This window comes from Oncorhynchus clarkii, chromosome 4 (genome assembly GCF_045791955.1).
Source record: "Oncorhynchus clarkii lewisi isolate Uvic-CL-2024 chromosome 4, UVic_Ocla_1.0, whole genome shotgun sequence".
In the NCBI taxonomy this organism is placed as follows: domain Eukaryota; kingdom Metazoa; phylum Chordata; class Actinopteri; order Salmoniformes; family Salmonidae; genus Oncorhynchus; species Oncorhynchus clarkii.
Genome location: NC_092150.1, coordinates 82,713,345 through 82,739,758, shown reverse-complemented (window position 1 = coordinate 82,739,758; position 26,414 = coordinate 82,713,345). Strand labels below are relative to the sequence as shown.

General features: G+C 42.4%; 1 protein-coding gene across 1 annotated transcript in view; it reads right to left on the bottom strand.

The window, feature by feature from the left end:
- LOC139407876 (alpha-(1,6)-fucosyltransferase-like) overlaps positions 1–26,414 on the bottom strand; it is a 176,199-nt gene that overhangs the window by 17,117 nt on the left and 132,668 nt on the right. Inside the window, exons 5-6 of the mRNA XM_071151749.1 lie at positions 23,912–24,026; positions 5,179–5,416 (exon numbers count right to left, since the gene is read on the bottom strand). Coding sequence (XP_071007850.1) covers positions 5,179–5,416; positions 23,912–24,026 — 353 coding nt within the window. The remainder of the gene's footprint in view (positions 1–5,178; positions 5,417–23,911; positions 24,027–26,414) is intronic.

The window sequence follows — 26,414 nt, the reverse complement described above, 5'->3', positions numbered from 1 at the left end:
CATCCAGTGAGACTAACACAACTACAGTGACTCCTTCCATCCAGTGGGACTAATACAACTACAGTGACTCCTTCCATCCAGTGAGACTAATACAACTACAGTGACTCCTTCCATCCAGTGGGACTAATACAACTACAGTGACTCCTTCCATCCAGTGAGACTAATACAACTACAGTGACTCCTTCCATCCAGTGGGACTAATACAACTACAGTGACTCCTTCCATCCAGTGAGACTAATACAACTACACTGACTCCTTCCATCCAGTGAGACTAATACAACTACAGTGACTACTTCCATCCAGTGAGACTAATACAACTACAGTGACTCCTTCCATCCAGTGGGACTAATACAACTACAGTGACTCCTTCCATCCAGTGGGACTAATACAACTACAGTGACTCCTTCCATCCAGTGAGACTAATACAACTACAGTGACTCCTTCCATCCAGTGAGACTAATACAACTACAGTGACTCCTTCCATCCAGTGAGACTAATACAACTACAGTGACTCCTTCCATCCAGTGAGACTAATACAACTACAGTGACTCCTTCCATCCAGTGAGACTAATACAACTACAGTGACTCCTTCCATCCAGTGAGACTAATACAACTACAGTGACTACTTCCATCCAGTGAGACTAATACAACTACAGTGACTCCTTCCATCCAGTGAGACTAATACAACTACAGTGACTCCGTCCAGTGGGACTAATACAACTACAGTGACTCCTTCCATCCAGTGAGACTAATACAACTACAGTGACTCCTTCCATCCAGTGAGACTAATACAACTACAGTGACTCCTTCCATCCAGTGAGACTAATACAACTACAGTGACTCCTTCCATCCAGTGAGACTAATACAACTACAGTGACTCCTTCCATCCAGTGAGACTAATACAACTACAGTGACTCCTTCCATCCAGTGAGACTAATACAACTACAGTGACTCCTTCCATCCAGTGGGACTAATACAACTACAGTGACTCCTTCCATCCAGTGAGACTAATACAACTACAGTGACTCCTTCCATCCAGTGAGACTAATACAACTACAGTGACTCCTTCCATCCAGTGAGACTAATACAACTACAGTGACTCCTTCCATCCAGTGAGACTAATACAACTACAGTGACTCCTTCCATCCAGTGAGACTAATACAACTACAGTGACTCCTTCCATCCAGTGAGTGACTAATACAACTACAGTGACTCCTTCCATCCAGTGAGACTAATACAACTACAGTGACTCCTTCCATCCAGTGAGACTAATACAACTACAGTGACTCCTTCCATCCAGTGAGACTAATACAACTACAGTGACTCCTTCCATCCAGTGAGACTAATACAACTACAGTGACTCCTTCCATCCAGTGAGACTAATACAACTACAGTGACTCCTTCCATCCAGTGAGACTAATACAACTACAGTGACTCCTTCCATCCAGTGAGACTAATACAACTACAGTGACTACTTCCATCCAGTGAGACTAATACAACTACAGTGACTCCTTCCATCCAGTGAGACTAATACAACTACAGTGACTCCTTCCATCCAGTGGGACTAATACAACTACAGTGACTCCTTCCATCCAGTGGGACTAATACAACTACAGTGACTCCTTCCATCCAGTGAGACTAATACAACTACAGTGACTCCTTCCATCCAGTGAGACTAATACAACTACAGTGACTCCTTCCATCCAGTGGGACTAATACAACTACAGTGACTCCTTCCATCCAGTGGGACTAATACAACTACAGTGACTCCTTCCATCCAGTGAGACTAATACAACTACACTGACTCCTTCCATCCAGTGAGACTAATACAACTACAGTGACTCCTTCCATCCAGTGAGACTAATACAACTACAGTGACTCCTTCCATCCAGTGGGACTAATACAACTACAGTGACTCCTTCCATCCAGTGAGACTAATACAACTACAGTGACTCCTTCCATCCAGTGGGACTAATACAACTACAGTGACTCCTTCCATCCAGTGGGACTAATACAACTACAGTGACTCCTTCCATCCAGTGAGACTAATACAACTACACTGACTCCTTCCATCCAGTGAGACTAATACAACTACAGTGACTCCTTCCATCCAGTGAGACTAATACAACTACAGTGACTCCTTCCATCCAGCGAGACTAATACAACTAGTTGAGCTCACTCAGTTTAGCTCAATGCTGATTGGCTTATATTTTAAACTTTTTTTATGAAGGGAGTCCAATTCTCACTAGCTTCCCTTGCATTCAATGGTATGGGCGACAACAATGTCATACTCTTTGGGACCAGATAGCATCAGATAGATGGCCTACACATACAGAGACAAAGGGGCGCTGTTTCGCTCGCTTGGATGATTCTCCCGTGAGATACATTCAGCCTCTTGCGAATTGAAGGAAAATTATGAAACAGAGAGAGACTAAATTGATTATTGTATATGTTTATTTGTTTTTTGGGGGAAGACTGGTTTCCCTTGGCATCCATGAATACATGCCACTGACTGTCAAACAAATGGTATAATTACTCATAAAGAAATGCCCATTCAAAATAAGAGTAAATGGAATAAAATAATAATAAATAAAAATGGAAAAGGCAGGGCCTCGGGGCATGTGTACACCGTGGAGCGTGAGCTCAATATAAATTGGCAAAAGCATGAAATATTAAACAGAAACATTTTTCCAAGCTCTTTCTCTTTGCCTACAACATCATTGGCAGGTTTTGCAGGACGGAGAGGGGAACTGGGAGTGTGTGGGGGGGGGGGGGGGGGGGGTTCGACGCCTACACATCTTGCCACAATTGCACAGTTAAGCACTCCTTCCCCCTCCCAGAACTTCCTAATGAGGACACAAAGAGTACAAATTTTAACTCAACCTCTGCAATCTGCAAATAGGTGCTGCAACAACTTAACATTTTTACTTAACTTCTAGCTAATTCACAGTTTGAGGCGGGAAGGGAGATGAGATTTCACCCAGAATGCATTTTTCTATTGGTGCCTCGGCTCCTAATGGGTCCAGGTCAGACGAGCGGTGAACCCGTGAAATGAACTCACTACACAAAGAGCAAGCAGGGGCAATCGGTAGGAAGGCAAGGAGGCCATGCATTAGGGTATGCAAGATGGAAAAGAAGACGGGAACAGCAAGATAAATCGGAAAAGGAAGTCTAAGATAGTTGCAGCCAGAGGCAGAGGGGTGTATGCGTGTGTGTATGTGTTTGCGGGGGAGATGGGGGGGACAAGGAAGCTGAAGATTATTAAAGGAAAGAGAAAAAAATAGCTAGCCTATAATAAATGTATGAAACAGAATATTGCTTGCTACACTAAATGTCTCGACAACCAGTCTGAACCCCTATCACTTCCCTGGTGCTGAGACCATGTCTATGGGTGGACCGGTCAGCAGTGGTCAATGTTTGGTTGGGTGGAGCGGTCAATGTTTGGTTGGATGGAGCATTCAGTGTGTGGGTGAAACTGTCAGGTTTTGACTAAAACAGCAACATTGTCTCACGTCAGATGGCTTCACCCCTCCGTGACTCTCGTCCCTCATCCGATCTGTTTTGTGAACGTGGAACTCATATTCAAATTTGAATATTGAGCATCCGCCATTCAAAAAATGGAAACATAGTTCCTAATTTTTGATATCACTGCGCTAAATTATTACGAACTAGATAGCTAAATTATCACAAATGTTGTGACAGTGATTTAATAGTTTTCAATACAAAAAAAAACACTTGAAAGCTATCTCCTGCACAAATTCTGTTTTAAGGATGTTGTTTGCCAGTGCAGTGACCCAATCACCTGTGTAGCTAACTGTTGTAGCTAGCCAGCTTACTGACATAGCTAGATAGCTAGCTAGTTATGTAGCTCTGATTTCACTAACATAAAAGCTTGCTTAGCCAGTTTAAATTATCCTGAAGTTCAGAGAAAATGACTGTGCAAGGCACTTAACCCTTATTTGCTCCAGGGGTGCCGTACTACTATGGCTGACCCTGTAAAACTACACATTTCACTGCAACTATCCGGTGTATGTGACAATAAATCATATACGTTGTCTTCAGAAATCAGTCCGTAGATCAGCATGTTTCTCTGCGATCGTATTGTTGGGTCAGCTGAGCACAGCAGCTGATTCGGGATGCTACTGCAATGACTCGTGACAGAACAACAGCTGCTTCATGAAAACTCACAATAATGTAAGCATTAGCACTACTAGCTACAGTAGCTTGCTTTTGTTGGAAGATTCAACATTGTGTGTGCAGCACTAAGTAGGTAGATGGTTTGTTAGCAGCATTGTTTCAGTCAAAGATGATTTCAGTGACTGGCTCAGCTGTTCTTACAAATTCATGATAGCTTTTGTGCCCATAACTTAAGAAATGCTGCTCATTGAAGCACAACAATCCTTAGCTAGGTGTAAAATGGGGCGACTTCCTCACCAAAGAAACATAAACATTATTGACATATTTATTGTTTTAGCTTAGATTAATCAGACAGTTTTGAGGCAGAAATGGGGTTCAGCAGATGATGTTACCTACTGTAGGTAATATGTTTTAATGTTGCGGCAGCCCATGTTGCCGGATTACTTTCCATCTAGCCCATGACCCTTTGCAAGATACGAGACAGATCAGTTCAGGCAGAACCGATGTGCTATCTGACGTAAGACAATGGATGTACCGTAAGAATCACTGTCTAGGACAGGCCTGGGAAACACCAGTCCTCGGGGGCCTGATTGGTGTCACACTTTTTCCCCAGACCCAGCTAACACACCTGACTCCAATAATCAACTAATCATGATTTTCAGTTAAAAATGCAATTAGTTTAAATCAAGTGTGTTTGCTAGGGATGGGGGGAAAGTGGACACCAATTAGGCCCCCGAGGACTGGAATTGCCCTGGCCTGGTCAAGGAGGTATAGATAGTGGTCACCAAAGCCATGTATTTAGAGAGTTGGGCCAACTTTTAGAATTGTAAATATTGTTCTAATTCAAAGAATTCAGTTACATAGCATTATTTAAATATTCCTGATGTAATATTAATGGGGAGCTAACATGGCTGCCATAGAATGTTTTAGTGTCATGTAAATGCATCATAATGCAGAAACCTCAATGGCCCAACCATAGATATAGAACAGGGCCCAGCTCTCTAAATACACAACTCACCAGACAGTGCTCACCGTACCTACCTGACCAGTGCCCTGTAGACACCCCGGTACGCTCAGTACAGGAGTTGCTGACGGGGTGGAAGACAGTCTCCCAGCCGCCCGTGGCGTAGCGCCAGTTGTGGGACTCCAGGATGAGGGTGCGCTGTGTGCCATAGGCGATCATGAAACAGTAGACCACGTGGTGCAGCTGACAGCCGTAGCCACAGCCCTTGTTGATGTTACACACCAGCTTCCTGGCCTTACTGCAGTCTTGGGGGTTCTGGTTAGGCGGGAGGAGAGAGAGAGAGATACATAATACAACATTTGTAATGTCTTTATTCTTTTGGAGCTTATGTGAGTGTAATGTCTACTGTTAATCTTTATTGTTTATTTCACTTTTTTATATTATCTACTTCAGATGCTTTGGCAATGTTAACATATGTTTCCAATGCCAATAAAGCCCCTTGAATTGAATTTAATTGAGAGAGAAACACACACAGAGAGAGCGGTGACAGTTTACTGTCCCACCTTTAAATCATGGCAGTTCACCATGCCACCTTACAATCACGAGGTGACACCATGTCACCTTTAAATCAAGATGAGACACCATGCCACCTTTAAATCACAATATGACACAGTGCCAACTTTAAAGGCCATGTTTCACTTTTGTTTTAAACCAAACAATAATGACTAGTTCATATATGTTTTAATCTTTTTTTTCAAACCGACGCTGTAAATTGGAGAAATAATCGACAATATACTTCTGGCTCCATAAAAATATGAAATATAATACTGTCCAAGCTTGTAGATACAGTTGAATATTTTTGGAACACTGAGCCATTGACTGCACCAGATAGATAGATGGCTGTGTGCTAGTGGGTTTCTTTCTTCTTCAGCCATAACGTTTTGAACCTAAGACTTATGGAGAAGGAAGAAGAAGAAGCAAGAAGGAGTCGGTAGAAGGTTGCCTAAAGTAATGTCTGGTCAGAAAAGTATGGTAAGTTACAGTTAGTGTCTTTGATAACTGCTAGTTGGTTAGCTAGCTAAGTGTAAAACACAGGTAGCCAGCGTTTTACACTACACTTAGCTACATAATTAACTAACTGCAATTACCATAAACCATTATTATCTAGCTAGCTACAGTAGCTAAATATCTGTCAGATGTAAGCAGGATCGTGGCATGCAGAAACAATGCATGTTGGCTAGTTAGCTAGCGAGCTAGTGCCTACAGATCTACATCTGAAGCCTACTTTCTGAATTAAGCGACACTTCTGAAATGAATAGGGTAGCTTGCTTGCTAGCTAGCTTGCTTGCTAGTGTAACAGTATAGACTTTACGTCCGTCCCCTCGCCCCGACCTGGGCGCGAACCAGTGACGCTCTGCACACGTCAACAGTCTGCACACGTCAACAGTCACCCTCGAAGCATCGTTACCCATCGCTCAACAAAAGCTGCGGCCCTTACAGGAACCACTACTTCAAGGTCTCAGAGCAAGTGACGTCACCGATTGACACGCCACTAGCGCGCACCACCATTTCACGTCGGCTACACTAGCTACCCAGGCTTTTCACCTTCTTTGAATCATTTTGGCCCCAAAATTTGCCCGGCCTCACAGGCTGCATCTGGCTAAGCTAGCAGCTAACTATAGTCAAATAAGGAGCATGTTGTTGTTGATGTCATGATGGAATAAATCGAGATTGCAAGTGTTAGTGAAATGATACTCTGCGTGATGCCATAATATAAATAATAGCTATAAATTCACATTAGATGGGTAATTTGTCGTAAGCATTATCACACACAAACATAGTACGTATTGTATAAGCGCGGAAATCGACTCTTCCGCTCGAGCCTGCTTTTGCGGCACAGTCGATAGCGCGCAGGACCTCGGGCTATAGAAGGTCGAGGGTTCGAGACCTGCTCTCTGCCTGTTTCATTACATTGGTGTCGGACGACAGCATCCACGACCTTGCGTGTGCTTGGCCGGTGAGCGCGTAAGACGGAGAGTCACAAGCTAGCTCGAGGACGCGCTCTTTGAAAGGAGGGTCCGGCGCGCTGTGCTGCAAAAGCGTGCTCAAACGGCAAAGTCGATTTCCGGGGTCGTTACAGTATATTTGTATCACTCTGTTGGGTTTCCACTAGTCTACATCCAAAAAGCCAAATCGTAAAAATTCTAGAAAACAAACATTTGCGTTTTGGTCTTAATTTAACGTTATCAGTGTTGTTAGGATTAGGTTTAAAATCCGATTTTAAGAAGATAAATTGTAGAAATAGGATGTGACATTGTGACTGTGGTAACTAGTGCTGACCAATCTGTTGTCATTTACAAGCATGAATCATGTATCCAGGTTGAGGCTTGCTATCAGCAGGAACATGGAGCACTGTATGTCATGATAATATTTTTTCCTTTAAATGTATTATACCATTTCAAGAGCTAATACTATACTCATAAGAAGTGGATAAGCCCTATGCGCCATACAACAAACAGTCTACTCCTTGGGTAACTCCCTATTAGAGAGACTACGATTAGAGGTTTGGTCAGGAAGCCCTTGGCCAGGGGTGGGTCAGGGCTCTCTTTAAAGCACACTCACTACCTCTATATGTCTCTCTCCAGGTGCTACAGAAGCAGACTGGTCCAAGGATCTCCAGAGCCTTCTAACCAACTACCTGCGACCTCTCCAGAGCCTTCTAACCAACTACCTGCAACCTCTCCAGAGCTTTCTAACCAACTACCTGCGACCTCTCCAGAGCCTTCTAACCAACTACCTGCGACCTCTCCAGAGCTTTCTAACCAACTACCTGCGACCTCTCCAGAGCTTTCTAACCAACTACCTGTGACCTCTCCAGAGCCTTCTAACCAACTACCTGCGACCTCTCCAGAGCCTTCTAACCAACTACCTGCGACCTCTCCAGAGCCTTCTAACCAACTACCTGCGACCTCTCCAGAGCACAGAGAAGTAAGCTCCACTCATAGTGGTATAGTTGATGCACTGTGTAAACCTCCTTCACTATAGCAGTCTGCTTGTGTGATGCTAGCATATTATCAAGGGCAAATGGTTGGATTGGATTTACTGTACTCACTCCAACTCATGCTCTGTCCCCCCTGTAAAAGTATTTCAGACTTTTATCAAAACTATCATGTGTCCATCCCCCTTTCGTCTAGGTGAGTCTGCTGGGCTATGGAGCTCAACAAACCTGCTACCCTGTTGCCAGCTATCCTCAGACTTTCAACGGCCACATATTGGGTAAGAACAAATGCTATAGTTTTGTATGTATATTTTAAAAAATGTAAATAAAAAAAGATTACAAAACAATAACTTTTTCATAGCATGTTTGTTATGTTGGTTTTTAAATTTGTATTAACTTATGTAAACATCCAGACAAATACACGTATTATTTAAAAGATCTAAAATAAGTCATGTCCAGGGTGAATACATTTGTAATTCATGTATATCATACAGGTGTCTCAGCTAAAATATATATCTCTGACAAGATTAAAGAATGGGACAAAGTGATAAGTCGGTATTTGCATCCGTAGCAGTTTGTATGAATTTGAGTGGTTGCATACTGTACATGTTGACAGAATGACTGTGAGACTGAAAGAGAGATTGTTGCTGTGCCCCTATGTAAGGCCCTTGCTTCTGGAACCACTGAAGACACAAGTATTCAGTCAGAAAGCTTGAAGAAGACGTGTGCCACTATCCATGCCCAGGTCACAGCATGCAGTGGTTTGCTAGGGAGATGACAAATGCATTATGTACCTTTCATCACCAAAGCCATGTTCACTGCACATGTTGCTGAACAATTCAACTATTTTGTTAGTGTCATTCATGGACATGAAAATGCACAGACAAATGTCCAGGTAATAAACATTGACTGTAATACCTCTAGGGTCCTGTGATGAAAGACAGCTGTGCAAAGTATTGGGTAACAGCTTTCTTCCCAAAGCGTCTTCAGAGTTGGAATAGAAATGTAGGATCAGCTCCCCCTTGTCAATGTGATCATTCATTGTGATTTAAAAGGCAAAACTGATCCTAAAATCAGTTCTCCTCTTCTGAGATGCTTCGTGTATATGAGCCCTGTTATGTCTGCATGCTGCTTTCTAATTCAACAATACCTAAAACATGAATAAGAATGATCCTAGTCAGTCACTAATTAAGTTAACTAATGAAACACTAATGTAAATGGGCACGAGCCTATTCAGACAAATTATACTAAAACAACAGCCTATTTGTGGTGAAATGTCTTCTTCTTCAGTCACCAGTGCATCAATACACAGTCAGGGGAACAAAGTAGTTTAAAAACAAGTGTTCAAAATAGTCAGCATTATAGCTAGCAAATAAAGAGTTGTTATTTTCTGGAAATCTTATCAACAGTCCACTTAGCTAGCTAAGGTGGTGAGAGTCAGGAAACGTTATCTACATTTCCTCCAGCAGTTTCAATCTAGCTAGCTAGCTAATGGCATTTTTTAAAATCAACTTTCTCAATCAGAGGGATAGCTTAGCAAATATAGCTAGCTATTCGTTTTTCCCCTCGCATCTAAAGCTGCCTGATACAGTTTGACAGTTGTTAGTAAAGTAGGATGAATAAGTCAGAAGCCAGCTAGCAATGCCATGTTCATCCATTTCACCGACAAAAATCATGTCCACGTATAAAAGAGACAATTACAGATCATGTTAGTTTTATTCTAGGATTTCAGGAGTAATAAGCAATTGTTTGTCGAACCGGCATCTTCACCAAATGTCGTCGCCAGTCAGCTCCAGAGTCTTCACCTGAACAAACGCTTAAATATAAGTTTGAGAAGCAATGCGAATATTTCACTCATTAGGTTGTCAAAGCTGTATATATTTGTCAGTTATCAAGGCTAAAATGGCATCTGGCAAGCGCTAACATATCACAATGCTCGTCTGTTTAAAACCTAGAAGAGAGCTAACGTTCCTTAATGTTCAAAACGTAATTGCGCCGACGTGCAATAATAAGTGTTCAATAATAACGTGAACAACACAAGGAACAAACAAGCCACTTTGAGGAATCGGTTTGTGTGCGTATGTGCGTGCACATGTGTTTGTGTGAGTGTGTATGTGTGCGTGTGTGTGCCTGCGTGCATGTGTGCATTTGTGAAACTTTGCTCCTGTATTATCCGCATTGGCCCCAAAGGTATAACAATTACAGTTGATATACATGCTAATAATCTGGTGTGTTGTCTCGAGTCTCGACAACAAAGACTTGAATGGCAGCTTTACACCAGCGAGCCCCAGAGCGCCTCTTTCAGAGCATGGTGTTAAATGAGAACGACAAACAACCATAAGAGTACAAGCTCTGAACTACTTTGGTTCCTTTTAAAATGATAGGTTAATGCAATACAGAAGTGCCAGCAGACAGAGTTTAATGGTAATTATAGGGCAGGTGGAATACAAAAACGGCTCCCACTTACTACTATAGTTTAAGTAGTCCTTCAAAAGCCGTAGTAGACTGAAATACAGTAGATTGAAAATGTGTGTGTTCACAGTGAGTGAAGGAGAGAGATGGGGACATACAGGGAGAGGGGGAGAGAGACAGGGGGAGAGGGAGAGAGAGAGAGAGAGAGAGACAGGGGGAGAGAGAGAGACAGGGGGAGAGAGAGAGAGACAGGAGGAGAGAGAGAGAGACAGGGGGAGAGAGAGAGAGAGACAGGGGGAGAGAGAGAGAGAGACAGGGGGAGAGAGAGAGAGAGACAGGGGGAGAGAGAGACAGGGGGAGAGAGAGAGAGAGACAGGGGGAGATAGAGAGAGAGACAGGGGGAGAGAGAGAGAGACAGGGGGAGAGTGAGAGAGAGACAGGGGGAGAGAGAGAGAGAGACAGGGGGAGAGAGAGAGAGAGAGAGGGGGAGAGAGAGAGAGAGAGAGACAGGGGGAGAGAGAGAGAGAGAGAGACAGGGGGAGAGAGAGAGAGAGAGAGACAGGGGGAGAGAGAGAGACAGGGGGAGAGAGAGAGAGACATGGGGAGAGAGACAGAGGGGGGGAGAGAGACTAATCTACTGCATGACCTATACTCAGAACTGATGAGGCACTGTAAAAAAAAAGTAGAAGGCTGACATTGGAGGGGGTACTGGGTGTGTGCGTGTGCGGCTCTGAAGTATGTGTGTGAGTAATGAATTAGGGATGGCGGCCGGTGGAGCTCTTTGATCCCTCAGCGATGGTGACAGCAGCTGTTATACATGGCGTCTCCATCAAGCCACACTCATTCTGGCTGTCTTCATCAAACACCAAGGCTCATTAATGCTGCAAGGCCCAGCAACGCACAGCCCCACCTAAAACCCGCTGCACCCAAACTGGGAAAGGTAGGATGGCTGAGGGGGGACTCCAGGGGGTATGGCGGTGGGGGTATAGAGGTATGAATCTAATCAAATCCAATTTTATTTGTCACATGCTTCGTAAACAACAGGTGTAGACTAACAGTGAAATGCTTACTTACAGGCCCTTCCCAGCAATGCAGAGAGAAAGGGTGACTTGGCAACAAGATAGATAATAAACTGGACCTGCCATGTGGTAGCAGAGAGAACAGTCGATGACTTGGGTGGCTGGAGTCTGACAATTTTTAGGGCTTTCCTCTGACACCGCCTGGTATAAAAGTCTTGGATGGCAGGGAGTTTGGCTCCAGTGATGTACTGGGCAGTACTCACTACCTTCGGTAGTGCCTACGAGGCAGCAAGAGGAACTGCCCCTCCCTACATTCAAGCTATGCTCAAACCCTAACATCCCAACCTGATCTCTTCGTCCTGCCACTTCGGGTCTCTTTGCCCTTCCATCCCTACGGCAGGGCAGTTCGCACTCAGCTCAAGCTGTTCCCTGTCCTGGCAACCCAATGGTGGAACCAGCTTCCCCCTGAAGCTAGGACAGCAGACTGCCTGGACATCTTCTGAATGTACCTGAAACCCTACCTCTTAAAAGTGTATTTTAAATAATCCCCCTCACCCCACCCCCAAAAATATAATAATAACATATATTTTAAAATACTTTCCTGAACCAACACCTGCACTTAACTCCCCCTTCCAGCTGTGACTTTGATGATAACTACTTCATTAAGGGAAAGTGTACTTACTATGCCTGAGGTATGTGATTGTCCCACCTAGCTATTTTAAGATGAATGCATTAACTTTAAGTAACTGGATAAGAGTGTCTGCCGAATTACTGAAATGTCAATGTAAAATGTTACTCAACACCTGGATTCGGTCTTTTGTAGTAAAATTAGAAATTATGTTTTTTTACATTATATAGAAGTATAGACTCAGAGCTACAAAATGGTATATCAAACACTGCATTTGAGGGACAATGGGAAAGTAATTCTGCTTTGAAAGTTGATCAATTTATAAACTCACTTTTGAGAAAATCACATTTGAATGTTTTGCTCTCTAGTGAAGAGCTCTTCTTTGCGTAAACCCATTCAACATTGTTCACACCCTCACCCAAAGCTTTAGCCCCACCAATTTCGTTTCGCTCTCAAAGCGCACACTTGATGCTCTAGCTCACATATGTCAGAGTCAAGGCCCGCGGGCCACATCCGGCCCGCAAGAAGGTTTTTTACGGCCCCTGGGATGATCTTGATTTATTATTAGAACCGGCCCGCAGCAAGCCGGCAGCCCGCAGATCTTTTACACGCACCAATACTACATTTCCCACAATGCAAAGGTGACGCACCGAGCAGTAGGCTGCTTCATTTCAATATTTATTGGCACAGCAGTCGTCAGCATCACAGTAAAATTAACTTTCAGATACCCATCAAAAATGGCAAAACGGAAGGTGGATACTGAGAACCGGGGGTTTCAAACAAGGTGGGAGTCGGAGTATATGTTCACGAAGGTAGCTGGAAAACCTGTGTGTCTTCTGTGTGGAGAAAGTGTGGCGGTACTGAAAGAGTATAATCTGAGACGACATTATGAAACGAAACACGCGGACAAAAACAAGAATATGGACATGGAACAAAGGCTACAAAAGGCAGAGGAATTAAAACGAGGCCTCAAATCTCGACAGGCTCTGTTCAAAAAAGCCAAATCACAAGGCCAGGCTGCTGTCAAGGCCAGTTTTATTTTGGCAGAAGAGATCGCTAAATCAGCCCGGCCATTTACGGAGGGGGATTTCATCAAAAACTGCATGATTAAAGTTTGTGACGAAGTTTGCCCAGAAAAAAGGCAACTCTTTTTAAATGTGAGTCTGAGCAGAAACACCATTGCCGAGAGAGTAGACCAGTTGTCCATCAATCTAAAAGAGCAGCTTGTGAAAAAGGGAAAAGATTTTATTGCATATTCCTTGGCTGTGGATGAGAGCACCGACATTTCTGACATTGCCCAGTTGTCAATTTTCATCCGCGGAGTGGACTCCAACCTAAGCGTGACAGAGGAGTTTTTGGCTTTACGTCCTATGCATGGCACAACTACGGGGCATGATTTGTATGAAGAGGTGTCAAGATGTGTAAATGAGATGGAGCTGCCTTGGGAAAAACTTGTGGGTTTGACAACCGACGGAGCACCTGCGATGTGTGGACACAGGAGCGGACTGGTGGCGAAGATACGGGAAAAGATGCAAGAGGAAAACGCGACAGGTGAGCTGACAGCTTATCATTGTATCATACACCAGGAAGCGTTGTGCGGTAAAGCCTTGAAAATGGAGCATGTAATGAGCATCATCACGCGCACAGTTAACTTTATCAGAGCCAAAGGTTTGAATCACCGCCAGTTCAAGGCATTTCTGACGGAGTTAGAAACGGAGCATGGTGATTTGCCTTATCACACAGAGGTGCGATGGCTAAGCCAGGGAAAGGTGCTTCAAAGATGTTTCGAGCTTCGTGAGGAGATTTGTCTGTTCTTGGACAGCAAAGGGAAAGACACAACACAACTCCGAGACGAAATGTTTCTGTGTGAAATGGCTTTTCTGTGTGACATTACGAGTCATCTGAATGCAATAAACTTGCAGCTGCAGGGTCGGGATCGTGTCATCTCTGATATGTACAGTACAGTGAAGGCATTTAAAACCAAACTGACTCTGTGGGAGACGCAGATGCGGAAAGAAAATTTGAGCCACTTTCCCAGCTGCCAGACCATGAAAGAGAAGCTCTCTACCAGTGCGTTCCCGAGCACACAGTTGGCTGATAAAATAGGTATGCTTGCCGCTGACTTTCGACGCCGATTTGCTGACTTTGAAGCACAAAAAAGCAGGTTGGAACTGCTCGGTAACCCATTTGCTGTTGACGTGGAAAGCTCACCACCAAACCTCCAAATGGAGTTGATTGACCTCCAATGCAATGATGCACTGAGGGCAAAATATGCGGCAGTGGGTGCTGCGGAGTTCGCCCGTTTCCTCCCCGGCACAATGCCCCAGCTGCGCATCCAGGCTGCTCAAACGTTGTCTATGTTTGGCAGCACATACCTGTGTGAACAACTGTTTTCTTTGATGAACCTGAACAAAACATCACACAGAAGTCGACTTACTGCTGAACACCTCCACTCAATTCTGAGGATTTCTTCAGCTCAGAGCCTTACCCCGAACATTGATGAACTTGTGGAAAAGATGGGACACCACCAAGTATCACCCTCAACCTCAAACAAGTGAACATTACTGTGCAATCACATATTTAGAGTTTTTACTCAGTTCAAGTTTAAAAGTTAAAATTTAATATTTGTTTTCACTGCATGTTACTTCTCCTTAAACAAAGTGTTGTTTTTGATTAATAGATTTTTGCACTTTATTTTTTTGTATTTCAATCCAATTATATTTTAAAAATATTTCAGTTGAGTGGATGATAGAAAATTGCTATTATTGTTTTTTCTTTGAAGTAAATTTAGCCCACTTTTGCTAAAATAGAAAATATAGTCTACTGATGGTGCCTTGAATACCGGTTTCTTTCATTTAATGTTCATGTTATGGGGATATTTATATAAAGGAAATTTGTCTTTTGTGTCTGTTGAAAATTAAAGATTACTGACAGAGCCATAAGAAAATATTGCTTTATTTATCTGATCATATTGTAATATATTTGTTAGGTTTTCAGTAGGTTCAATTAGGTTCACTAGACTATATGCGTCATTTAAAAATTTTTCAATGAACATTCGAACAGTCCGGCCCTCGTCTTGTAGCTGATTTTTTTATTTGGCCCTCCGTCCATTTGACTTTGACACCCCTGCTCTAGCTGATAATTTGCTTACCTCTGGATAACATGAACACAGCCTAACCAGCTCTGCTGCCAACAATTCCATTGTGCTTTTTTGCAGACGTTCACTGACACCAGCTATATTCAACAGGTGTTGTACATACATCACATAACGTTAGCTAACGAGCAAGCCAACGTTAGCTAGTTAAACAATAAACAATGCCAACAATGGCACAGTGCTGGGAGCTAACCAACCATGTTCAATGTTAGCTAGCTATTAGGCTCTAACTAGAACAGCACACGGCTCTGGGAAACAAATAATAACGTCAGCTAGGGAGCCAGCCAGCTAACGTTAGCTAGCTAGCTAACAGTACACTTTATCTTAAGACATATAGCTAGCTAGCTAACAGTACACTTTATCTTAAGACATATAGCTTGCTAGCTAGATGGCGCGCGCAAGATGGCGTTCAGTGCAGATCATTTGTTTTGGTAGCTGAAGGAATTATTGAATTTCCTTACCCAATTATGACCATTGGATTATTTCTACGGTCATAAAACCCTGTATGAATATGGTTTAGTTTATTTACCAAAGTAATTGATTACTTTCTGCAAGTTATTCACCTCTAAAACTAAGTTAGCCTGATAAACTAGCTAGCTCAAAACTAGCTTGTCGAACGTACATGGAAACTGCCACGACCAGAACCAAAAGGAAAGAAATGGAGAGATCGTCAGATGGACAGTTAACCACAAAATATAGTATGATTTTGGGTCTCCTCTTCAGAATGTAACTGTGGGGGGAAATACTGCAATGGGTGATGAAATACCCAGTCTGGTTTTATGAAGGGCAGACATATACAGTGGGGCAAAAAAGTATTTAGTCAGCAACCAATTGTGCAAGTTCTCCCACTTAAAAAGATGAGAGAGGCCTGTAATTTTCATCATTGGTACACTTCAACTATGACAGAAAAAATGAGAAAAAAAATCCAGAAAATCACATTATAGGATTTTTTATAAACTTATTTGCAAATTATGGTGGAAAATAAGTATTTGGTCAATAACAAACGTTTCTCAATACTTTGTTATATACCCTTTGTTGGCAATGACAGAGGTCAAATGTTTTCTGTAAGTCTTCACAAGGTTTTCACACACTGTTGCTGGTATTTTGGCCCATTCCTCCATGCAGATCTCCTCTAGAGCAGTGATGTTTTGGGGCTGTTGCTGGGCAACACAGACTTTCAATTCCCTCCAAAAAATTTCTATGGGGCTGAGATCTGGAGACTGGCTAGGCCACTCCAGGACCTTGAAATGCTTCTTACGAAGCCACTCCTTCGTTGCCCGGGCGGTGTGTTTGGGATCATTGTCATTCTGAAAGACCCAGCCACGTTTCATCTTCAATGCCCTTGCTGATGGAAGGAGGTTTTCACTCAAAATCTGACGATACAAGGCCCCATTCATTCTTTCATTTACATGGATCAGTCGTCCTGGACCCTTTGCAGAAAAACAGCCCCAAAGCATGATGTTTCCACCCCCATGCTTTACAGTAGGTACGGTGTTCTTTGGATGCAACTCAGCATTCTTTGTCGTGTTTGGAGGACAAAAAATGCTGAGTTGAGTTTTTACCAAAAAGTTATATTTTGGTTTCATCTGACCATATGACATTCTCCCAATCTTCTTCTGGATCATCCAAATGCTCTCTAGCAAACTTCAGACGGGCCTGGACATGTACTGGCTTAAGCAGGGGGACACGTCTGGCACTGGAAGATTTGAGTCCCTGGCGGCGTAGTGTGTTACTGATGGTAGGCTTTGTTACTTTGGTCCCAGCTCTCTGCAGGTCATTCACTAGGTCCCCCCGTGTGGTTCTGGGATTTTTGCTCACCGTTCTTGTGATCATTTTGACCCCACGGGGTGAGATCTTGCGTGGAGCCCCAGATCGAGGGAGATTATCAGTGGTCTTGTATGTCTTCCATTTCCTAATAATTGCTCCCACAGTTGATTTCTTCAAACCAAGCTGCTTATCTATTGCAGATTCAGCCTTCCCAGCCTGGTGCAGGTCTACAATTTTGTTTCTGGTGTCCTTTGACAGCTCTTTGGTCTTGGCCATAGTGGAGTTTGGAGTGTGACTGTTTGAGGTTGTGGACAGGTGTCTTTTATACTGATAACAAGTTCAAACAGGTGCCATTAATACAGGTAACAAGTGGAGGACAGAGGAGCCTCTTAAAGAAGAAGTTACAGGTCTGTGAGAGCCAGAAATCTTGCTTGTTTGTAGGTGACCAAATACTTATTTTCCACCATAATTTGCAAATAAATTCATTCAAAATCCTACAATGTGATTTTCTGGATTTTTTTTCTCATTTTGTCTGTCATAGTTGAAGTGTACCTATGATGAAAATTACAGGCCTCTCTCATCTTTTTAAGTGGGAGAACTTGCACAATTGACTAAATACTTTTTTGCCCCGCTGTATATTCTGATGCCTAGTCACCTAACCCCTTTTCATATCTACCTCTATCACTCTAGTATCCCTGAACATTGTAAATATGGTATTGGAACTGACCCAGTATATACTGTAGCTTACTTACTACTCGTTATCATTTTATTTGTATGTATTTGTTCTACCTTATGTTATTTTTAATACTATGATTATATTGAACTGCATTGTTGGGTTTAGAGGTGGCAAGAAAGGCATTTCACTACATGTGCACGCAACATTTAAACTTGAAACGCATCTGATCACGCTCGTGACAAATTACCTAAGATTGATGAAACACCATCGCAGGTAGAGGCTAGCAGGTCTACTTATGCAGAAGCTAACACTAGCAGATAGGGTTGAATGGTGGGAACCCGGTTACCGAGATTTACAGCCCCAAAACCACTCCCTTTTCACAGGATAAATAACGGCGAGAAACCAGTCAATTGTAATAAATTATTTATATCAACAGTATGACGTGAAATGGAACTGATAAATCATATGCAATGTCTAAATATAGCTTCTCTATGGCCTTCTCTCTGCTCTCAGCGTGATTAATCATCAACGCTCATTGTGGAGACAGACCATCTCAGTACGGAGTGCGGTTCACAATGCATGTAGACCTATCATCTCATCATGGTACAGGGTTTTCCTTGTGACAGGTAGGCCTACATTTGCTGCAGCATAGCCTATGCTACACTAATATAAGGACTGAATGAGTGTCTTAATTTACCACTCTCCATCAGGCTTTTGCAGCTCACATTCATTTTTTATTATAGAGGTATTTTTTTATTGCAGCTGCAGAGTTTTGAAACAGCCTGTCACTGGAATATCGATGAGTTTTGAAACAGCCTGTCACTGGAATATCGATGAGTTTTGAAACAGCCTGTCACTGGAATATCGATGAGTTTTGAAACAGCCTGTCACTGGAATATCGATGAGTTTTGAAACAGCTTGTCACTGGAATATCGATGAGTTTTGAAACAGCCTGTCACTGGAATATCGATGAGTTTTGAAACAGCCTGTCACTGGAATATCGATGAGTTTTGAAACAGCCTGTCACTGGAATATCGATGAGTTTTGAAACAGCCTGTCACTGGAATATCGATGAGTTTTGAAACAGCCTGTCACTGGAATATCGATGAGTTTTGAAACAGCCTGTCACTGGAATATCGATGAGTTTTGAAACAGCCTGTCACTGGAATATCGATGAGTTTTGAAACAGCCTGTCACTGGAATATCGATGAGTTTTGAAACAGCTTGTCACTGGAATATCGATGAGTTTTGAAACAGCCTGTCACTGGAATATCGATGAGTTTTGAAACAGCTTGTCACTGGAATATCGATGAGTTTTGAAACAGCTTGTCACTGGAATATCGATGAGTTTTGAAACAGCTTGTCACTGGAATATCGATGAGTTTTGAAACAGCCTGTCACTGGAATATCGATGAGTTTTGAAACAGCCTGTCACTGGAATATCGATGAGTTTTGAAACAGCCTGTCACTGGAATATCGATGAGTTTTGAAACAGCCTGTCACTGGAATATCGATGAGTTTTGAAACAGCCTGTCACTGGAATATCGATGAGTTTTGAAACAGCCTGTCACTCGAATATCGATGAGTTTTGAAACAGCCTGTCACTGGAATATCGATGAGTTTTGAAACAGCCTGTCACTGGAATATCGATGAGTTTTGAAACAGCCTGTCACTGGAATATCGATGAGTTTTGAAACAGCCTGTCACTCGAATATCGATGAGTTTTGAAACAGCCTGTCACTCGAATATCGATGAGTTTTGAAACAGCCTATCACTGGAATATTGATGAGTTTTGAAACAGCCTGTCACTGGAATATCGATGAGTTTTGAAACAGCCTGTCACTGGAATATCGATGAGTTTTGAAACAGCCTGTCACTGGAATATCGATGAGTTTTGAAACAGCCTGTCACTGGAATATCGATGAGTTTTGAAACAGCCTGTCACTCGAATATCGATGAGTTTTGAAACAGCCTGTCACTGGAATATCGATGAGTTTTGAAACAGCCTGTCACTGGAATATCGATGAGTTTTGAAACAGCCTATCACTGGAATATCGATGAGTTTTGAAACAGCCTGTCACTCGAATATCGATGAGTTTTGAAACAGCCTGTCACTCGAATATCGATGAGTTTTGAAACAGCCTGTCACTGGAATATCGATGAGTTTTGAAACAGCCTGTCACTCGAATATCGATGAGTTTTGAAACAGCCTGTCACTTGAATATCGATGAGTTTTGAAACAGCCTGTCACTGGAATATCGATGAGTTATGAAACAGCCTATCACTGGAATATCGATGAGTTTTGAAACAGCCTGTCACTGGAATATCGATGAGTTTTGAAACAGCCTGTCACTGGAATATCGATGAGTTTTGAAACAGCCTATCACTGGAATATCGATGAGTTTTGAAACAGCCTATCACTCGAATATCGATGAGTTTTGAAACAGCCTGTCACTGGAATATCGATGAGTTTTGAAACAGCCTGTCACTGGAATATCGATGAGTTTTGAAACAGCCTGTCACTTGAATATCGATGAGTTTTGAAACAGCCTATCAGTCGAATATCGATGAGTTTTGAAACAGCCTGTCACTGGAATATCGATGAGTTATGAAACAGCCTGTCACTGGAATATCGATGAGTTTTGAAACAGCCTGTCACTGGAATATCGATGAGTTTTGAAACAGCCTATCAGTCGAATATCGATGAGTTTTGAAACAGCCTATCAGTCGAATATCGATGAGTTTTGAAACAGCCTATCAGTCGAATATCGATGAGTTTTGAAACAGCCTGTCAGTCGAATATCGATGCTTTAAATCGGAGCACCCTGAGCGGTCTTCCTCTCTCTCTCATCAATTCCATTGAAACGGCAAAATAGATAGTCCTGTTCAAGATTGATATATATACATTTGAAGATGGAAGTTTACACACACCTTAGCCAAATACATTTAAACTCAATTTTTCACAATTCCTGACATTTAATCCTAGTAAAAATTACCTCTCTTAGGTCAGTTAGGATCACCACTTTATTTTAAGAATGTGAAATGTCAGAATAATAGTAGAGAGAATGATTTATTTCACCTTTTATTTCTTTCATCACATTCCCAGTGGATCAGAAGTTTACATGCACTCAATTAGTATTTGGTAGCATTGCCTTGTTTAACTTGGGCCAAACATTTCGGGTAGCCTTCCACAATCTTCCCACAATAAGTTAGGTCAATTTGGCCCATTCCTCCTGACAGAGCTGGTGTAACTGAGTCAGGTTTGTAGGCCTCCTTGCTCGCACATGCTTTTTCAGTTTCAAATTTTCTATAGGATTGAGGTCAGGGCTTTGTGATGGCCACTCCAATACCTTGACTTTATTGTCCTTAAGCCATTTTACCACAATTTTTTGCAGTATGCTTGGGGTCATTGTCCATTTGGAAGACCCATTTGCGACCAAGCTTTAACTTCCTGACTGATGTCTTGAGATTTTGCTTCAATATATCCACGTAATTTTCCTACCCCATGATGCCATCTATTTTGTGAAGTGCACCAGTCCCTCCTGCAGCAAAGCACCCTCACAACATGATGCTGCCACCCCCGTGCTTCACGGTTGGGATGGTATTCTTCGGCTTGCAAGCCTCCCCCTTTTTCCTCCAAACATGACGATGGTCATTATGTTCCATTTTTGTTTCATCAGGCCAGAGGACATTTCCCACAAAAGTACGATCTTTGTCCCCATGTGCAGTTGCAAACCATGGTCTGGCTTTTTTATGGAGGATTTGGAGCAGTGGCTTCTTCCTTGCTGAGCGGTCTTTCAGGTTATGTCGATATAGGACTAGTTTTTATTGTGGATATAGATACTTTTGTACTTGTTTTCTCCAGCATCTTCACAAGGTCCTTTGCTGTTGTTCTGGGATTGATTTGCACTTTTCTCACCTAAGTACGTTCATCTCAGAATGCGTCTCCTTCCTGAGTGGTTTGGCGGCTGCGTGGTCCCATGGTGTTTGTGCTTGTGTACTATTGTTTGTACAAATGAACGTGGTACCTGCAGGCGTTTGGAAATTGCCCCCAAGGATGAACCAGACTTGCAGAGGTCTACATTTATTTTGCTGAGGTCATGGCTTTTCCCATGATGTCAAGCAAAGAGGCACTAAGTTTGAAGGTAGGCCTTGAAATACATCCACAGGTACATCTCCAAATTACACAAATTATGTCAATTAGCCTACCAGAAGCTTCTAAAGCCATGACATAATTTTCTGGAATTTTCCAAGCTGTTTAAAGGCACAGTCAACTTAGTGTATGTAAACTTCTGACCCACTAGAATTGTGATACAGTGAACTGTAAGTGAAATAATCTGTCTGTAAACAATTGTTGTAAAAATGACTTGTGTCATGCACAAAGTAGCTGTCCTAACCGACTTGCCAAAACTATAGTTTGTTAACAAGAAATCTGTGGAGTGGTTGAAACATTTAGGTTGGAGACATTAAAACTTCTTTATGTAAACTTCTGACTTCAACTGTATATATACATACAGTTGAAGTCGGAAGTTTACATAAACGAGTTTTAATGACTATATATATATATATATATATATATGAAATGCTTATGAAATGCTTGTAATTCTACTTCAGTATTCCATAGTAACATCTGACAAAAATATCTAGACACTGAAGCAGCAAACTTTGTGAAAATTAATGTTTGTGTCATTCTCAAAACTTTTGGCCACAACTGTACATGTGATGCTGCATTCTAATGAATGATGGGATATGCATTATAAGCTTCTAACTAGCCTCTGTCTCTTGCGCAATAGGCAGGGACCTGTGCTCCGATAGCCTATCTCCTTACAAAACGCTCCTTAGATCTTCAAGTCTTGCTGGACATTGTTTTTTGTTTTCTGAACATTAAATACAGCAGCCAATCCAACGCACTGGTAGTTTGAAAGCAGAGTGAACATGTGATGGTTGTAGGCTATGGCAGTTATTTATTCAGACTATAGCCATTCAATCTTTGTGAAGTGAAAGCCATCTGCACCTAATTCTATATTATTAATTCTATATTATTCAAGGATGTCTTTGGAAAGATGAAGATAATAACTTATTTAAATTAACTGTCGAAAGTGAGGAAGGAATTTGTATTTGTATTTATTATGGATCCCCCCCAGCTCCTCTTCCTGGGATCCAGCAAAATTAAGGCAGTTTATACAATTTTAAAAACATTACAATACATTCACAGACTTCACAGCACTGTGTGCCCTCAGGCCCCTACTCCACCACTACCACAAATGTTAAGGAATGAGGGAACAATATAGAGAGAAAGAGGGGTAATAACATTTGAGGAAATATTATGAAAAGTACAGTATGTATACGTCAGCCTACTAATTATACAAGAAAGCCCTATTATATTTAACATTTTAAAATCAAATTCGCTAGCCTATATTTGTAACTTTGTGGGCCGCATGTGCTGCACCTGTCACACCCTGATCTGTTTCACCTATCCTTGTGCTCGTCTCCACCCCCTCCAGTTGTCGCTTAATATCCCCGGTGTATTTATCCCTGTGTTATCTGTCTCTCTGTGCCAGTTTGTCTTGTTTGTCAAGTCAACCAGCTTTTTTGTGTTTCAGCTCCTGCGTTTCCCAGACTCTCTCTGCCCGCCCTCCTGGTTTTGACCCTTGCCTGTCCTGACTCTGAGCCCGCCTGCCTGACCACTCTGCCTGTCCCTGACCTCGAGCCTGCCTACCGTCTTGTACCGTTTGGACTCTGACCTGGTTTATGAACTCTCGCCTGTACCCGACCTGACTTTTGCCTACCCCTCTTGTTATAATAAATATCGGAGCTCAACCATCTGCCTCCTGCGTCTGCATTTGGGTCTCGCCTTGTGCCCTTATAGCACCAGAATCGCATGTTCTCTCAGCTTTATGAGGTGCATAATCCCAGTCCATATAATGTAGTATAATATAATACTATACGGTAATAAAGAACCCTCTGTAGAAAGGGTTTTTACATGGAATCCCAAAATAGTTACATCTGCAACCCAAAATGGTTCTTCAAAGGGTCCTATGGGGACAGCCGAAGAAGATTAAGAGTGTATGCACGCATACGCCGGTGTGTGCATTTGTGTGTGTGCATGCGTGAATGCAAACGTTTGTGTATGTGTTTGTGTGAGTGTGTGTATACCTGTAGGTACGTGATCCTGTTCTGCACCAGGTTAGACAGGTCCCTGGCCTCCTTCACTCTCCAGTCTCCAACTCCGTCAGCCTGGCTGAGGTAATACAGGTCTGTCATGATGGACCTGCACACACACAAAAATAGAATCAGGGCAAATTGTATTTGTCACATGCGCCGAATATAACAGGTGTAGACTTAACCGTGAAATGCTTACTTACAAGCACTTAACCAACAATGCGGTTTTAAGAAATAATAGAAATTAAAAAATGTAACACAAGAATGGAGCTATATACAGGGAGTACCAGATCAATGTGCAGGGGTAATAGTTAGATGTGGGAGTACCAGTACCAGATCAATGCGCAGGAATAATGGCTATATACAGAGAGTACCAGATCAATGTGCAGGGGTAATAGCTATATACAGGGAGTACCAGTACCAGATCAATGTGCAGGAATAATGGCTATATACAGGGAGTACCAGATCAATGTGCAGGGGTAATAGCTATATACAGAGAGTACCAGATCAATGTGCAGGGGTAATAGCTATATACAGGGAGTACCAGTACCAGATCAATGTGCAGGGGTAATAGCAATATACAGTGAGTACCAGTACCAGATCAATGTTCAGGGGTAATAGCTATATACAGAGAGTACCAGATCAATGTGCAGGGGTAATAGCTATATACAAGGAGTACCAGATCAATGTTCAGGGGTAATAGCAATATACAATGAGTACCAGTACCAGATCAATGTGCAGGGTTATAGCTATATACAGGGAGTACCAGATCAATGTGCAGGGGTAATAGCTATATACAGGGAGTACCAGATCAATGTGCAAGGGTAATAGATATATACAGGGAGTACCAGATCAATGTGCAGGGGCAATAACTATATACAGGGAGTACCAGATCAATGTGCAAGGGTAATAGCTATATACAGAGAGTACCAGATCAATGTGAAGGGGTAATAGCTATATACAGAGAGTACCAGTACCAGATCAATGTGCAGGGTAATAGCTATATACAGAGAGTACCAGTACCAGATCAATGTGCAGGGGTAATAGATATATACAGGGAGTACCAGATCAATGTGCAGGGGCAATAGCTATATACAGGGAGTACCAGTACCAGATCAATGTGCAGGGGCAATAGCTATATACAGGGAGTACCAGTACCAGATCAATGTGCAGGGGTAATAGCTATATACAGAGAGTACCAGATCAATGTCCAGGGGTAATAGCTATATACAGGGAGTACCAGTGCCAGATCACTGTGCAGGGTAATAGCTATATACAGAGAGTACCAGTACCAGATCAATGTGCAGGGGTAATAGCTATATACAGGGAGTACCAGTACCAGATCACTGTGCAGGGTAATAGCTATATACAGAGAGTACCAGATCAATGTGCAGGGGTAATAGCTATATACAGAGAGTACCAGATCAATGTGCAGGGGTAATAGCTATATACAGAGAGTACCAGATCAATGTGCAGGGGTAATAGCTATATACAGAGAGTACCACTATCAGATCAATAGGTACTTTAGGTAGATATGTACATGAAGGCAGGGTAAAGGGACTAGGAATCAGGGTAGATAATAATAATAATAATAAAAATAATAAGAAAACAACGGGACAGACAGGGAAAGCCATTAGTCAAGTACACAGCACTGACACTTCAGTTTCCCACCTCTGAAAACCAGCACGCCTCAAATCATTTTAGTAACCCACGTCAGTCACATTCTCAGGGTGGGAAACCACCTGAGCACAAGCACATTAGTACACACACACATATAGTATAAAGAATGCTTCACGCCACAATTTTGACATTACATTACAAAGTATCAATGGCAGCCAGTGCATAATTATTTTACACAATTTAAATAAAAACCCTATGCACAAGAAACTAATCAACACAATAAAAACTAACTTTAAAATACGCATAGTCATGTATGGCACACGCACACGCACACACACACACACACACACACACACACACACACACACACACACACACACACAGAAACACTTCCACATGTTCTCTAGCATTTTTTATCCTAAACCACAACGCGAAACCGTGTCATACTCCTTTACCCAGGACCCACCGTGGACCTATCACAGTCTCCCTGTGTGAGAACTACAAGTGTCTGTTAGCCACTGAGTTAACATGGGAGAATAGGCAGACAGACCCTCTGTGCTTTGGCAGAGGAGCGTGAGGCTAGTTCTCCTGCGGTTGGTTGTTAATGTGTGTGTGTTTTTGTGTGAGTGTCTGAGTGATTGCGTATGAGTGTGTGTGTGTTTTTGTGTGAGTGTCTGAGTGATTGCGTATGAGTGTGTGTGTGTTTTTGTGTGAGTGTCTGAGTGATTGCGTGTGTGTGTGTGTTTTTGTGTGAGTGTCTGAGTGATTGTGTGTGTGTGTGAGTGTGTGTTTTTGTGTGAGTGTCTGAGTGATTGCGTGTGTGTGAGTGTGTGAGTGATTGTGTGTGTGTGTGTGTGAGTGTGTGAGTGATTGTGTG